The 16,670-nt window shown below is 36.6% G+C and overlaps 1 protein-coding gene across 1 annotated transcript in view; it reads right to left on the reverse strand.

The window, feature by feature from the left end:
- Positions 1–16,670, reverse strand: part of COL25A1 (collagen type XXV alpha 1 chain) — a 450,625-nt gene that overhangs the window by 24,434 nt on the left and 409,521 nt on the right. Inside the window, exons 19-23 of the mRNA XM_045880612.2 lie at positions 16,515–16,577; positions 11,929–11,997; positions 9,189–9,233; positions 8,184–8,261; positions 1,022–1,066 (exon numbers count right to left, since the gene is read on the reverse strand). Coding sequence (XP_045736568.1) covers positions 1,022–1,066; positions 8,184–8,261; positions 9,189–9,233; positions 11,929–11,997; positions 16,515–16,577 — 300 coding nt within the window. The remainder of the gene's footprint in view (positions 1–1,021; positions 1,067–8,183; positions 8,262–9,188; positions 9,234–11,928; positions 11,998–16,514; positions 16,578–16,670) is intronic.

Consider the following 16,670-nt stretch of genomic DNA (forward strand, 5'->3'; position numbering starts at 1 on the left):
AAACCTTACATTTATGTTTTACATGAGATCTGTTTGAAATTAGGCTCCATGTTCTAAATATATCTTACATGAGTAAGGACCTCAGCAATATTTTACTTTATACTCCTTTTTATAATAGAAAAAGAACTTTCTATGTGCTAGCTTTCTGTTTTTAAGTATCTTGAAAGAGAAGGGTACAAAAGCTGTGTGTGTGTATGTGTGTGTATGACAGACTTAGCAAATAAACTGCCTTAAAAGGCACCAACAAAAGATGAATTTCAAAACTACTTGAATCTCCAACAGAACTCCAATGATTAGTCATATTTCAACAAACATAGCTCAGTTCTGAAAAACTAGAGACACTGGCCATGTGTTAATTGCTCAAATGTGGTTAAACAACTAAGTTTAAGTTTGGAGGGATAAAGCTAACACCACTAATAAATTTGAAATATAATCAAGTAATTCTAGTTTTCTGCTATTCATAGGTGCTATGTTTCATTAGATAAGATTTAAATGGCAGAATGTCTGAATAAATATAATAGGATATGTTATAAAAAATGACTCAAAAATGATTCCTCCAATCATCATCTGTGAATACATCATGTTAAAGCTTCTCTTGTTCTTTTTATTACAAATGAATTGAAGGGAAAAATCTTTTTCAGTGTTAGAGTAAATTTTCCTTCAATCCTCCTCTATAGAAATATTTTCCTTTTTTCATACACTACATTAGTGGTTCTTTTACCTTTATAATTTCTGTAAGATTTGTTTTTCCCTTGTTTAATATTCTGTTTTTCTCAGTGTCCTCCCTCTAAATTTAATGTTACTCTTATTTCTCTCCCTTCTTTTCTAATTTTCCTTTTTTTTCTTCAATCCTGCTTCCTTCAGCCCAGACCTCAATGTCTATTCTTAGCTGCCTTAAGCAATATTGTGATCTCAGCTCCTTCAGCATTTTGTAAGAATGATTTTTCAAAGATACATATATTTAAGGTGGGATTCTCTATACCATATATGGTAAATGGAAACAAGTAAAATAAAGAATAACCTTTGGCCCTTGTAGTCCTTGAGGTCCAGGTGGTCCAGGGGGACCCTAAATCAAGAAAAGACAAAGTTATAAAAAGTAGCAAGTATATGTATTGCAATTTATGCTTTAAATAGTAAGTACACTATATACTTCCCTTATTTCTGTCATAATCAAACATCCCCCAATATTAATTTGCAATGAGGACAAATTTAACCAGCTATGGAATTATAAAAATGACTTACTTATATGCAAAAATATCAATACATTTAGGTAAAATAACACTGAAGATGCTTTTGAGTTTATTCTATAAGATAATGCAAAATTGCTGCTGTGTCCCACATTCATCTCCTTGGGATGAGTTAGCTTACTAATATTACCTGTGTTTCTAGACACCTGGCCTCCCCCCACACACAAGGGATTTGATTTCTCAAACACTAAGGAACACAGCTATATTATTATAAGGCCAAAGGTTTTAAGAAAAGTAACAATAACTTTTTTTTGGTCTTTTTCACTAAGCAAACAAATGGTTTAATTGGGGTAAATGTTATAAAAGGATATAAGGAAGCATAAAACTAAATATCAGACAAAAACAAGTGCTACATTAGTACCATTATGACTGGCATGCATCAACACCAAATACGAAGTCACAGACCACAGAAATCATGCAACGGGAGTTACCGTGACAGTTAGGGTGGTAATCCTCTGTTGGGAAAATGTATTGACAAAGACAGAATTACCTATTTTGTGTGCTAAAGTACAATAATACATTTCTGAAAAAATCAATTTTTGAATATGTTCTGGAAAGTGTGATGTCTTATAAGGGACTGACAAGATACTGAAAACATATCCTATCTTTAAATGAATATAGTATAGTTGTAAAGATTTTGGGGGGAGCAGGGGTCAGAATGTCATTCATCACCTGATAAGATTGTTTTTTAAACTATTTTTAGATTTTTCTTTAAAAAATCTATGTGTAAAGAAAAAAGAAAATGTCAAAATTTTAATTCACCTGATTAAAAAAATTTATGTAGTAAAATGGTATACCATAGAGCTTTGTTGGCATGACTGTGCACTGAGAAATTGCTATTCACAAAAGTTTCATTCTAGAGCAGTTCAATTAGAGAAAACAAATATCCAATTGTATGTATAAGCAATATTATTTTTCTTTTTTAGACTTTAGCTTATTTGTTGCATTATAATTAGCTTTTTTGGGTGCCATGGCTAAAGAGAGGAGTTGACATGGAATTCATCCAATTTCTTAGTGAAAAGTACTAAGTATGAATTTCCACAACATTTCATCCTTAATCCATGAATCATTTCTGCATTAATGTTTTCTAGACTAAGTCTTGTGCTAAAAGTTCTTTTTGTGTTGTGTGTGTGAGAGAGAGAGAGAAGACGTGTGGCCAGAGGGACGGAGGGGGGGGGGGTCGGTGAGGAAGGGCATAGGGAGAGGGAGAAGGAGAGAGAGAATCTCAAGGAGGCTCCACACCCAGCATGGAGCCCCAGGTGGGTCTCGATCTCACCACCCTGAGATCATGACCTGAGCTGAAATCAAGAGTTGATCGTTCAACCAACTGATCCACCCAGGCACCACTCATGCTAAAAGTTCTGTAGGGCCCATAACCCCCTGATGTGGTCACAGAGGGAGCACATTTTCCATCAGCGACTCTGGTCACAGAAAAACGTTACCCAGTTATTCGTAAAGTTGTGAATATTGGTTTAAAACCATCCTTTTGTTTTCCACTCCTCCATTCCAATTTTTGATTCAGGTTGCTGCTGTTGTTTATTATCGTTGTTGTAAAAAATAATCTTAATATTACCAATCTTGCTTCAAACACTTGGGTCTCTAGTGACATGGTGTCATCATTCCTTAGAAAACAATATATTTATGCATGTGTACAAATGGTTAAAGTTTGTATTCTATGATAAAATCAGTCGTGGTCATTACAGCTTCATGGAAAACACAGTAGGGAAAAAAAAAACACCACCAGTTCTTCTAAGACAAAAGGAAAAGTGGTCACAAATTGGGGGCAAAAAATTTTTTTTTATTTTAAAATTAAAAAAAAAAAATCAAGGTCCAGATTTTTATACTATCATATTTGTGTAACATAAGGCCCCACTTACTTTATTCTTAAGGGATTCACCTAGAGCAGGAGTCAGATTTATGGTTATGAGAAAGCTACTTCTTTGCTCCTATAAGTAGGTGAGTCATTTTAAAAAAGGCTATTAGAATATTATAGAGTAGAAATAATTTCTTTATCACTGCCTTCCAATTATATATTATATTTTTAACTACAAAGCAGAATCATAAAACCTTAGAAAGGGAAGGGACTTTACAATTTGAACTCTCTGACATTTTCCAAATGCATCATATTTGAATTCATTTTCCACCTGGACACAAAACTAGTTTGTCTTTTTTTAAAATGTAAGGATAACAACATGTTTTATAATGAGTTGCCTAATAAAGGCATATTATTAATGGTAACTGTACTATCTAACAGATGGAGTTTATGTCATCTTGTTAAATAACTACATTTTGTGAGACCTAACAGTTACATAGGGTAGGTTTCATCCAGCTAATAATAAAAAAAACAAATGACAAACTAAGCTTAACTTCTAAACAACATAGTTTTTACCACCATCCTGAAGCACCCATGTGCAGACACACAGACACATCCTAAAGATGTTGACTCACTCTGGATGTCTAAGTTAAACCTATGTGAACTCAACAGTGTTATCTCTCGAACTCCAGGAATGATGGGAAAACCAGAATTTTTGGTAGTGATGGAGAAAGACACCTTGTTCTCTATGAGGCACGATGTGAAATGGGAGACATGAACTGGAGCAATTATAAACAGGTTGAAGCCTTACAGGCTGTTTTGTGATTTATTTATTCCCTGAGATGCTTATGTGAATTTCTTTAGAATTAAAAGTTATTTTTCTTTCGTTTCTCAAATGATGCAAGCTGAAAATCACCCATATTTACACTAGACAATAGGTTTAAGTTAGATGGTATTGAACGTTTTTAAAAACTTGAGTTAGGAAATAGAAAGGTTTTACTGCTAATTTTGGAAACTTAAAAATCAAAATAAATGGCTTATGGCAGATGTTTATGTAAATAACAATTTTCAATAGAGGCAATGGTCAAATTTTATATTTCTAATGTGATGTTTTTATAATTGTAATATACACCTATTTACCTAATTATTCTAGATTTTGGGGGGCAGATTTATTTTTAGAGGAGGAGATAATAAAATGAAATCTGTGGAGCACCTGGGTAGCTCAGCTGGTTGAACGACTGACTCTTGATTTTGGCTCAGGTCATGAGATTGAGCCCTGAGTCAGGGCTCCACGCTCAGTGGGGAGTCTGCTTGAGATTCTCTCTCTCCCTCTTCTTTTGCCCCACCCCGCTTGTGCTCTCTCTCTCTCTCTCTGAAATAAATAAATAAAATCTTTAAAACAAAACGAAATCGGTAAAATGGTGAATATCTATCACTGGTTAAGAATAGAAGAAAAAATGTCTACTACCTCTTCGCAGGCTAATGGCTTAATTAATTTTATTAGGGGGTCCTTGTTCCAGTAGAGTACTATATCAGGAAAACAAATAGTTTTAAAAAAATAACTATAAGCTATTTACGAGCATAACACATAGTTGCCCTAACATCCCTATTAAAACAATAAATCTTTAGGTTGAGAAACATGAACTAGTTTGGATGATACATGGAGAAACATGAACTATGATGGATATTGATTGGTTTACTGTCATATAGAACTTGAGGTGGAAGAAGAAACTGAGCATATACACCATTTCATATCAAGACCTAGGTGTTAATTTTTTTAAAAAGTATAGTGCGTTTACACATATTAGCCAAGAGTGTTCAGGAACTCCTAAAAAATGACCCTAAGCATTTTTCCATATCCATATTTTATGGACTCTTAGAAAAAATCTATTCCAAAACATCTTTACTTTACAAATAAGATCAATGAAGTATAGATACACTAAGTGATTTCCCGAAAATGACTCCGCTAGTTAATAGCAAAGGGGAGATGAAAACAGATTTTTGGTTTTAGGTTTTAGCTTGCTTCATGCCTGGCTCTGTTTAAGCAAAGGTTACTTTAAAAGACACAATTTTTCCAAAAATGGCCATAGCCTAAAATATCAGAGCATTTCTTGGAAACTAAGAGAATGTACACCTTTTAAAAGTAGTAGTATGAGTTCTAGTGTCACTGAAAGAAGTTGAAGGGAAATTACAACATTGCTAATAAATTAAGTTTAAAAATATGTCCCTATATTTTGTAAGTAAAAGCTTTGAAAACACAGTAGGTATATCAAAACTTTTTATTCTCTTCTTCTCTTTTCTTCTACATGCAGTTATCAATTTGTGGGAAAAAAAGGAACAATTTAGAAATCTGGTTCTAGAACTTGACAATAGCCTAGAGGCTACTGCTTAAGTCTTATCCACTTGCATTGAGCACTATTTCAAGCTGTTGACTGAACATGCTGACCAAGCAACATATCTCCAAGCAGTAAGTATGCTTCCCTTTGTATTTTACCAGAAGAAAAAAAATGAAATGAAAAGAAAAATAGGCTGAGGGGCGGCTGGGTGGCTCAGGTGGTTGAACGTCTGACTCTTGATTTCGGCTCAGCTCATGATCTCAGGGTGGTGAGATGGAGTCCTGCATTGGGCTCTGCCTCAGCATGGCATCTGCTTGTCCCTCTCCCTTAGCTCCCCTAATCCCTACCCCCATGATTCTTGCTCTCTCTCAAATAAATAAAATCTTTTTTAAAAAAAAGAAAAGAAAAATAGGCTGAGCTGAAGGCAGATGCAAAAACTATTTAATAGATGCTTTACTAGTTAAAAATGGTAGTTGTAGCAAAGGACCCATAGAAATGTAGATCTATCACATTAGATACTAGGAGTGAAATCATAAAGATGGGGGAAATAACTCAATCAAGTACAAAATGGCAAATATTTAAAATTAATGTGGCTTTCAAGCAAAGAAATGGATTGTACATATACACTAAGTGTACTCACTCATCAATCAGTAACCATTTGTTCAATATTTACATGCCCAGACCTGTGCCAGGTATATTGGAGGATATAAAATAAGCATGAGACATATTTCTGTCACCAAGAAACTTACAGTCTGGTAAGAGGCAGGACTAAAATAAATTATGTGATTTGACAACAATTAAAGGTTAAGCTACTGGGGACCTGACTGCTAATGTTTGAAAGGATCAAAAGGAAGAATCATCTAGGTGACACCAGTACATTGTTGGATGGGATTTAGATGGATGAGAGAAAGGGAAGAAGAATGGGATAAACCAGGCAAAAAAAAGGGTGATTTTTATGGATATGGTAAATATGCCCACTCTTGGGGAAAATTTGTGTTTCAGAGAAATGGAAAATTCCATACAGGAAAGGCAGGATTATAGAGCTTTGAAAGTCAGATGAAGGTCAGGCTTGATAGAGTAGGTAAGGGGGTCATTGAGGTTTCTGAGCAGATTAGAGCCATTGAAAAAGAGATAGTTTAGGAAAATTAGTCTTAGAGTGATATGCAGAATGGGTTAGAAAGGGCAGGGAGGCACTAGGGCTAGGAGAGTTGGTCAAGGGCCTGTTGCAGTGTTAGCCCTGAAACAAATAGGATGTGGACCAAGTTGGGAATGCAGAGAATGAGATAACCTTAGGAGACACTTTGAGAAAGGAAATAGCAGCATGTGGTGAGATGTAAAGAATGAAGGACTAACAATAGTTGAAAATGACTCTAAAGTTTCTATTTCAAGAAAGTCAAAGAATTTTAGTATCACTAACAGACAATGATTAGTTAAAAAAGGGAATCATTTGATTGGTGGGAAAAGTGACCAATATAATTGTGTGTGTTGGTAGAAATTGATAAGGCAATGGTGCATTCCTAGTGGAAATATTCTTAGATAGCTGGAGGTACCCGCAGCTTAGACCCAGAGGTGAAAGATTTGGAAGCTACAGCCCAGAAGAACACAGAGGGAGTGACTGAACCAAGAAAAGATCAGAGACTTGAGTATACCAAAAATTAGGGGATGACAGAGAAATTGGAAATACTAACATAGAATGGATCTATCAAAGCAGAAAACTAGAAGAAATGAGAGTAGAGGATTAGAAAAACCAGAAAGAAAAAGTTTCAAAAGGAAGGTGGTTTAGTAGAAATGTCACAGAAAATCAAGGGTGAGAAGTACAATGGGCTTGACTTAGAGGTCATTAATGGCCTTTATAAGAGAAGTTTCAACAGAATGTTGATGCAGGCTACAATGGAGGAGTCCAAGCATGAAAGGATGAACAAAAAGCAAAGGTGATGGAGACAAGCCACATGGTCTATGGATTTTTACTCTATAGGTATTTCTCTATGGTAATACATTATATTATGAATGGTAATAGAAATAAGAAATACCTACAGAGGACTTAGTATGTGCCAGGCACTGCTCTAAGTGTATTATATGTATTTAGCTCTTTATTTCTCATAACAACTCTTTTTTTTTTTTTTTTAGATTTTATTTATTCACTTGAGACACAGAGATACAGAGAGGGAGAGAGAGAGCATGAGCAGGGAGAGAGGCAGAGGGAGGAGGCGAAGCAGGCTCCCCGCTGAGCCAGGAGCCTGATATGGGGCTTGATCCCAGGACCCTGGGATCATGACCTGAGCCAAAGGCAGATACTTAACCATCTGAGCCACCCAGGCACCCCTCATAACAACTCTTGAGACAGGTACTACTACTATCCCCATTTTATAGGTGAGGACACTGAGGCACAGAGAAGTTAAATAACTTGCCCTCAGTCATGCACTTAGTAAGCAAGAGATTTGCACCCAGGCAACTCTGATTCTAGAGCCACAGGGCTCTTAATTGCTTTGCGAGGCTTCCTTTTGAAGCAAGGAGACAAAAATTGGCAAAATGAGCACAAGGTTTAAACCAGATAACACTAAAGCATATCTGAAGGCAGAAGGGAAAGAAAAGGAAAGACTGAAAAATGCTATGAAATAAAGAGCATACACCGGGGCATGGAGAAGGGGATGGGCTCAGGAAGAGGGTGTGCTTGGAATAGTGGAGCCCTCTGGGATCCTGGGGCATGGGGCATGGGAGCTGATATTTACACATATTACATGGGTGTTCATTAGTGTCTCTGTGTCAGGGGAGGGGGCAGTCACTTGCCTGCAAGGCTTCATGGAGGTTGCCATTGTAGTCTATGATCTCGGTGGCTCCCTGATCTCCCTTTTGACCAGGTGGACCCTGTGAAGAAAACCAACCAAGGGAAAATCATGGAAGTTAAGCTAGGCTGTACAAGGGACTGTGGCAAAAACAAAAATAGCAACATGCAGCTCTCTCTGATCTATTCCGTTGTATGGCCCAACAGCACTTCAGAGTAATCACGTTCAAATTTTGTCCTTATTGCAAAGGAGACAGCGGTTTTAACTTCCTATAGATGGTAGATTAAAGATACGAAATCTGATTTTTTTAAAAAAGAGATGATTCAATTTCTGAAGCTGTTTTCTGAAAATTATAAAATGTAGGCTAATCTGATTTGACTTGCAATGTTTTGTTGGCTTTAACAACAAAATTAAAGCAACCCCTAATCTCTTTCTATACTTCTACATCTCATTGATTATTTCCTCATTCTTTAAGAAGATAGAACAATGTTCTGTAGGAAATGCTTGGCTTTCTCAGTAGGAACAGAATTCCATTAAAATTAAAGCAAAATAGGGTACAGATATAAGATGTCTACCCTAGACAATAGCTCTGCCACTGGATTTCCATTAGTCATGTCCTAATTTCCTGCCTATCTTTAAAAAAGGCTTTGAAAATATGGGCTATTGCTTTCTTTATAATTGGACTTAATTGAAAAATGGAAAATTCTATTAGCTGGATGGTTATGGGCTTGTTATTGCTCAGTTAGCAGAGGGAAAGTAGATAGAAAGAGTTCTTTAGACCTTCTTCTTGTGGAGCTTATTTTATGTGTTAGACTCTACATACTCATTGCACCTGGTGACCAAAATAAAAAATAAGAAAAACAGGGGAAGCAGCAGAAATAATCAGTAGTCTACCTCCAGTGCTGTTGTTGGGTAATATTAGTCCAGGTGCCATGTGAAAAGCCACGTGGACACATGAGTCAAATCTGGGCTTGTAGGGGCCAAAAGCTTAGATGAGAAGTGTACTCACCCTTTGTCCCAGGGCTCCAGAGTCCCCTTTCTCTCCATGATCACCCTTTCCCCAGTGAAAATAGAAAAAACTGAATTAGTAGTGGGGCCAATGGTCCAGAAATTTCTCAAATCTAAGGATGTATTTAATACCATGCAGCAGCACCTTTTTATGAACTTCTGACATGGAAGTAACAACTAGAAGAACAAAAACCACTGACATAGAAAATACTTTTTAAAGATGCACCGTAAATTCCCCTTCAGATGAGTATCTTGGAACAACAATATATACGGTAACTTTCTTACTAGAGATTTTCAAAAGCAAAGCAAGTGGTTTCTATGATACCCAAAGTAAGCTTTTATCTCTCAGACTGAGCCATGTTCTTGTTTTTATATTAAGAGATTTGGGGCAAAGGGAAAAAGAGCCGATCAATTGGGTTGTCTGTTTTCTGAGAAAAAAAAAGATGTGTCGATAACCTGGACAGGGAAGGAATGGAGAGCTCAGTCTTGGGAGGTTTAGAAGGGAAAGGTCATCAGTGAGGCCTCTCTTTGATGATGATGAAGATCTAAGGAAAAGTCTATAGGTATAGGCCTTTTAACACTCAGAAGGTGCTGAAGTGGACAGCAGCTAGTTAGAGCAGGTTGGCAGGGCTGAAGGTCAGGGGTAGGGCAAAGCCAGCTTTGTTTTTCAAATGCAGGATGAAAAATCTCTAAAGTTCCATTCATGGTGTTATGACCCAGCCTGGAGAGAAACCAGGAATAGTCCATGCACAAACCACACAGGCATCACTCTGAGAACACTCAAAATTCTCCTAAGTCTAAAGAAAAACTTTGGAGTAGAGATATATATGAACCTGTGTCAACTTGAAAGTTTTTTAAGACAGCCTTAAATTTGTAGTGTCCTTTTCCTAGGTGTAATTCAAAGCATTTTACTATATCTTTCTACATATTTCATAAAATGGATATGGACCAATGAAAGTAAGCAGGAAAAGGGTTTTTGATTTTTTTCCACCCACATTATATGAATAACATTGACCATAATAATTAAATTTGTTATGAATAGAGAATTAATAATTTCTACTCTCTGTTTTCCTCATTTTTTACCCATTTTTTTCATGTTATTAGCTGATAGCATCTTAAATAACATGATTCTGCTAACAGTAGTTAGCAGTAGTATATAGATAATGGCAAATATTATAAAGACTACGATCAAGGAAAGAATTTCAATCAGCGGTGAAATTTTAATGCCATGGAGGGAATCAACTAACTTAAAAGCAAAGTATAATTTGAACATTTATCACAAAGACAGCCAGGAAATAAATGAGATTATACCCTACATAATGTAAATTAAATAAAGTCCTTTTTTTTCCCCCAAGAAGCTATTCTCATGAAACAGGAAATACAACTTCTTTTAAAGAATAGTCAGAAGCACAAGAACACACAAAAATAAACAAGATGAAACAAACCAATTGTTTTGAGATAGTATCACAGGGATGAAAATATTGCAATCCCAGTGTGTGAGAATTTAAAACATGATTCTCTGTGGAAGAGGCAAAAGGCACAGCTCTTGAAGGCCTCATGTGACATTAAAATGGTTACTTGGTTACTGACCTTTGACCCCTTTGGGCCTCTAGTTCCTGATTCACCTTGTTTCCCCTATTATAGCAGAATATGAAGATGGAAAAGAGAAATAACAGAGGAGATAAGAACAGAAAAAAGAAATTAGCAGTGACTCAGAAAAATGAAAAATGGAAACACTTTATTGTAACTGCCTCAATATATGGCTGGACATAATTTTGGCTATTATAATACAAAGCATAAGTAGTTATCACCATATCATTAGCTCATTCTCTGGTCTCGCCACCACCTTCATTCCATTATAATTCTGAAGACTGCCCACCCATCATGGATGGGAAGAGTTCTATGAATAATCCTCATTAGTCTCAACAGTGTTGGCATAGATTTCTTTTTCATCAAAGAGTAAACCATTTCCTGTGTCTCTAGGATGGGTTATTAGAATAAAGTGTTACCATATTAGTTTATAGGAAGTTTAGAGGAATAAAGACTGAATAGTGAAATAAATCCTTAGCTCTGATATTTTCAGGGTGTTCTACAATTTCAAGTTACCACAGAAACTAACACAATGCGTATCAACATTTTTCTCAGTAAGTTTTTTTTTCTTTTAATTTTATTTTCTTATGTTAGTCAACATACATTACATCATTAGTTTTTGATGTAGTGTTCCATGATTCATTGTTTGCGTATAACACCCAGTGCTCCATTCAATATGTGCCCTCTTTAATACCCATCACAGGCTAACCCCTTCCCCACCTCCCTCCCCTCTAGAACCCTCAGTTTGTTTCTCAGAGTCCATAGTCTCTCATGGTTCCTCTCCCCCTCCGATACCCCCCCTTCATTTTTCCCTTCCTACTATCTTCTTTTTTTTTTTTTTTAACATATAATGTATTATTTGTTTCAGAGGTAAGTTTTAATACACACTGAGTGATAGCATGTTAATATGACAGTACCTCCCTCTTTACATTTGGATGTGTTATTAAATTTGTTTACTGGACAGAACAAACTGGAAAAGTTGAATTGTAAAATTCCTTTTGAAAAGAACCAAACAGTGTGCATTTCAATAAATTGTGATTTTTGCTGTTTTAATACCTGTTGAGGAACTGTATTTTAGTTTCGTGTTCTAAAGTAAGTAGGACACATTTCCAAACCAAAGAAAACTATCTTCCAATGCAAGAATAACTGACCTTTGGTCCAGGGGCTCCAGGCTCCCCTCGCTCACCTCTTCCAGGAGGCCCTGCCACCCCACGTTCACCCTGTCACAAAATACAAAACAAGTAAATGGCAATTCCTCCTTCCCCCCAGGCTGGTCCCTGTAGATTAACAAGTGAATTCAATAAAATCAAGGAAGGCGCAGAGTTACCATTTATTTACCATGTATCCTGCATTGTATTAATCTCAACATGGGTTATCTCATTTAATAATCAAAACAATTTTTCAATGTTTGTATTATCATTCCTATTTTATACACAAGGAAATGGTTTGGTAATGCCTATCTGATACCTATGTTGGTAAATGGAAGACCTTTAAAGGGAATTGATAAGAACCATCATTATATCTCAAGACAGACATGGACACAGTTTTCATTCTGTAGCCACTTTTTAAGATCTGCCAGGGAGAAGCATGGCAAAGTGGCTAAGTGCCAGGTTTTATAATTTGATGATATCCTGGGCTTTAATCCTGGCTCTGTTATTTACCAGTTCCGTGTTTGGGACAAATTAGTTAAGTTCTGAAAACCTCAGTTTTCTCTGTAATGTGAAGAAAAGTATAGTACTGATCTCACGATTTATGAAGGCAAAGTGCTCAGAATGGTGTAAGATACATAGGTGTTATAGCTTTTAACTATATTCATAGCTCTATGAAGTATGAACATGATCACTGCTCTCAAGGAGCTAATGATCTGGTTAGACAGACAAGATCCATATAAACAAAATAGTTAAGAATTAAGGAGTAATTAAGGCTAATGGTGAGAGAAGAGGAAATCCCATAGGGTTTTGAATGGTCCAGAATGGCTTGCTGGAGGTGAGATCTGAGTCATGTCCTAAAGGTTGTATTTTATAATTATTGTTGTTTATGACTATGCTGTTGATGAGTCCAGCAGCTGCCTAAAACACTTCACATGCGCTATCTTATTTAATCGTTGGGACAAAGGAGAAAGGTGATGGTTCTCAGAGTCTACAAATGAGGAGACTGAATAAAGCTCAGAGAGGTTAAGGAACTTGGCCAAAATCACAAAGCTTTTAAAGTGGGAGAGCTGTGATGTAAAACTGTGCTCAAACTTCTGTATTTTTTTGCATAATGTTTCTGTATGTAAATCTTTGCACATATCTGGTTATTTTATTTTTTTAAAGATTAGACTAATTTTTTTTTAATTTTTAAAAAGATTTTATTTATTTATTTGACGCAGAGAGCTCATGAGTAGGCAGAGCAGCAGGGAGAGGGAGAGGGAGAAGCAGACTCCCCACTGAGCAGGGAGCCCGATGCGGGACTCCATCCCAGGACCCTGGGATCACGACCTGAGCCGAAAGCAGATGCTGAACCGACTGAGCCACCCAGGCGCCCCTGGTCATTTTCTTAGAATAAATTCCTAGTTGGGGAATTGCTGGGTCAAAAAGTACAAACATTTGAAAAGCTTGCCAAATTGCTCTCCAGGAAGACAGTGTTGTTTTCCATTCCTAAGCACAGAGTAGAGAGTGTCCGCTTCCTGCCTGATAGGTAGAACTGCAATAATCAAAAAGGTTTGGAATTCAGACTGGTGATGGCATGTTTATGGGTGAGAAAGCCACCCTTCTCACTGAAGGAACTGATTCATCATGGAAAGGAGAATAAAATAGCACTGGATCCATCCTGGGTGATTTGGGGCTCTAAATTCCAAGATCTTTATCTGTATCATGCCCACTTTGGGATGCCTGTGGGGTTTTGCAGGGGAGATGGGATAGATTAGGGCAAGGATTAAAGAAGACTCAGCAGGTTCTTCAGCATGAACTGAAAAGAATGTGAAAATGGAGAGCCTGGGAGAAAGGCAAGGAACTTGTCTGGATAGAAGAAATGGAAGAGATCTTCCAAAAGGGATTTTCTAGGGATTAGAGACGGAAGGGTCTCTGTTGGTGTATGGAATTTTAATTTTTAAAAAATGTACCATATTCGGTCTTTCTTTTAATATTTTACAGAAGAATTCTAAAGTAGTAATTATAAGCTTATTTTAAAGAAAAGCAAAAACCTGAGAAAATCATTTATCTATAGCATATTACAGGAATGGAGCCTATATATGTGTACCTAGAATCACTTTTTGTCACAATGCCCCTAATTAGCTGCTTGTCACCCTATGGAATTATACTATTTATGTGTTTACTTCTATCTCTCCTTCCACCTCTGTCTCACATATACTGGAATGTAAGCTTCAGGAAAGTAGAGAGTTTTTGTTGCAGTTACTCTTCATCCTTAAATATTAGAAAAATCTCTGGCAAAAAAATGTGCTGAATTAATGAATAAAGATTTTACTCAAATATTCTGAATTATTTGTAATAAAACCCCATTTCTTTAGACTGACATAGGTTTCTCTCAGACACTTGATACAGATGCTGAGGAAACAGCAGTACATAAAAACAAATTTTTAGATACCATCATACAACTTCCTTCCTTACAATCTCTCTTCACTGTGTTGGGGATAAAATATGCAGGATTAGTTTATTTTTGAAGTCTGAATTTAGTGGTACAAATCCAGACTTGCCTACACAACTGGAAAAAGGCCACTCTTCGGCTCAGAGAGAATTTTAAATAAACATGACTTTTCCATTATGATACCAAATTCATGTTAAGCAATTCAGCTGAAAATTGCTCATATTGTTAATATAATTGTTAAAATATTGTTAATAAAACAAATTTCCTGTCCACATCCCTTCTTGTGGAAAGACAAAACAAGTACAGAACATTCTTTACTTTTATTGGGAATTCAGAGCAGTATCTGTTAAAATCAGGCTGGGTTCTTCATGAACAGAAATCAATGTTGATTTTGTGGCTTTACACCTGGATTTTTTTTGAAACCCCAGAGTAGTTTATTTTTATTTTTTTAAAAGACTTTATTTATTTATTTGAGAGAGAGAGAGACAGAAACAGCAACAGAGATAGTTAGAGCATGAGTGGGGAGGAGAGGGAGAAGCAGGCTTCTCCCTGAGCAGGGAGCCCAACATGGGGCTCGATCCCAGGACCCTCGGATCATGACCTGAACTGAAGGCAGATGCTTAACCAACTGAGCCACCCAGGCGCTCCAACTCCAGAATAGTTCAAAGATTTTGTTTTTAAGTAATCTCTGTACCCAGCATGGGGTTCGAATTCACAACCCTGAGATCAAGAGTCTCATAGTCTGCTGACTGAGCTGGCCAGGTGCCCTGAAACTTCAGGGAAGTTGAAAATCAGTGAACTAAAGAAATGATATTTAGGGATGAACTCCATTCCCTACTACCTGTGTTTCTTCTACTTCCCCCTTTTTAGCAAACAAAATGCCACAAACATTTAAAGATCTAGTTCACACCTGGTTCTCTCTGGCATTGACCAAGTTTTCTATTTCTTTTGCTAATCTATGAGGCTGGCTTCTTTCTTTACCTGGCTCTGAGGCAGCAAGCCTGAATAAATACAACAGTTCTCATATGAACACGGAATTCTCATTATTCTCTTGCTTCCTCTCTCTTTATTCCAGAAAGCACATTTCTTGTGTGAATCTGTTCAGGCTAAAACAGGCATTCCTCATATTTTGTTAATAAGCCTGACAGCTCATAATGTGAAAAAGAAATTGCTTGAGAAAACAGCAATTTTGCATAAATTCTACTGAGTTTCAGTCCCCCTTAGGCCACACATAGTTTCCATTTACTAGGATTAGAGTTATTTTTTCTTGATCAGCAGAAATGAGGACCCCTCTGTCAAAACAGACCATGAACATATTTCCCTAGCTCTTAGAAATCATCCTGGCTTATTTCTGGTGAATGCAATACACACTGAGGCAAGGACTTCTACAGTTTAAAAATAAAAGAATGTAGTTTGATCTAATTTTGCCCCTTTGATTCATGAGTCTGTCATGAGTAAAGTTCCATCCATACCTTTTTATGTCTTACTGAGTAGATAAAAAGAAAACTATGGGTCCAACTACATCCACAGCAACATAATTTTTTATATGGTGGCATATAGATTTTGCTTTTAGGTCCCTCTCTAGGGTTGCCAAGTGTAAGATCATGACATGGTTTTCATTACAGGATCTTTCTCAGACATTATTCACGATAGATCCTTTTGAGATGAGACACTTAGGAATCTATATGACATCAGTACTTGCCTTTGAAATCTAGGGAGTGAGCAGGGGGCAAGGGGAGGGGGATAATAATAATGTTTGATTTATAAGTATGTCCTAAAATTGGCGATAAGGAGCAGCAGTTAATGAGTTCTATCTCTCCTCATCAGAATTCCCCCACCTTTTCATATGGTCAGGAGGCAAACAGCATCATATCAATTTAGGAACAATTTGGGGAAAACAGGAGCAACTAATATATTTCATTATCCTGTTGTCTTACCTGAGGCTTTCTGGAATTAGCTTCCTATTACTCTATTTAATATGGTTTTCCGTTAGAAGTGTTAGTAGTAGGTGATAGGTGTTTTTGTTCTCTATTAGGCAAAAATATCTGGTCACCTAAACAATAAAGTCACTCCACACTTCTTTCAACACAATGGATTAAAAATATATGACAAAATATTTCAGAAATAAAGGAAGGAAAAAAACTCCACTAACCTTTGTTCCTGGTAACCCTGGTAAACCTGGTTCTCCTTGAGGACCAATGAAACCTGGTTCTCCCTTTAAAAAGATGGGCATATGAGATTGTTATTCATTTGGCAGTAAATAAGTAAAGTTAAACTGATTTACTTTTACTGGGATTTTACCCCTTTG

This window comes from Mirounga angustirostris, unplaced genomic scaffold (assembly GCF_029215605.1).
Source record: "Mirounga angustirostris isolate CCGP_5_RB_7025 unplaced genomic scaffold, mMirAng1.0.hap1 SCAF_2, whole genome shotgun sequence".
Classification (NCBI taxonomy): domain Eukaryota; kingdom Metazoa; phylum Chordata; class Mammalia; order Carnivora; family Phocidae; genus Mirounga; species Mirounga angustirostris.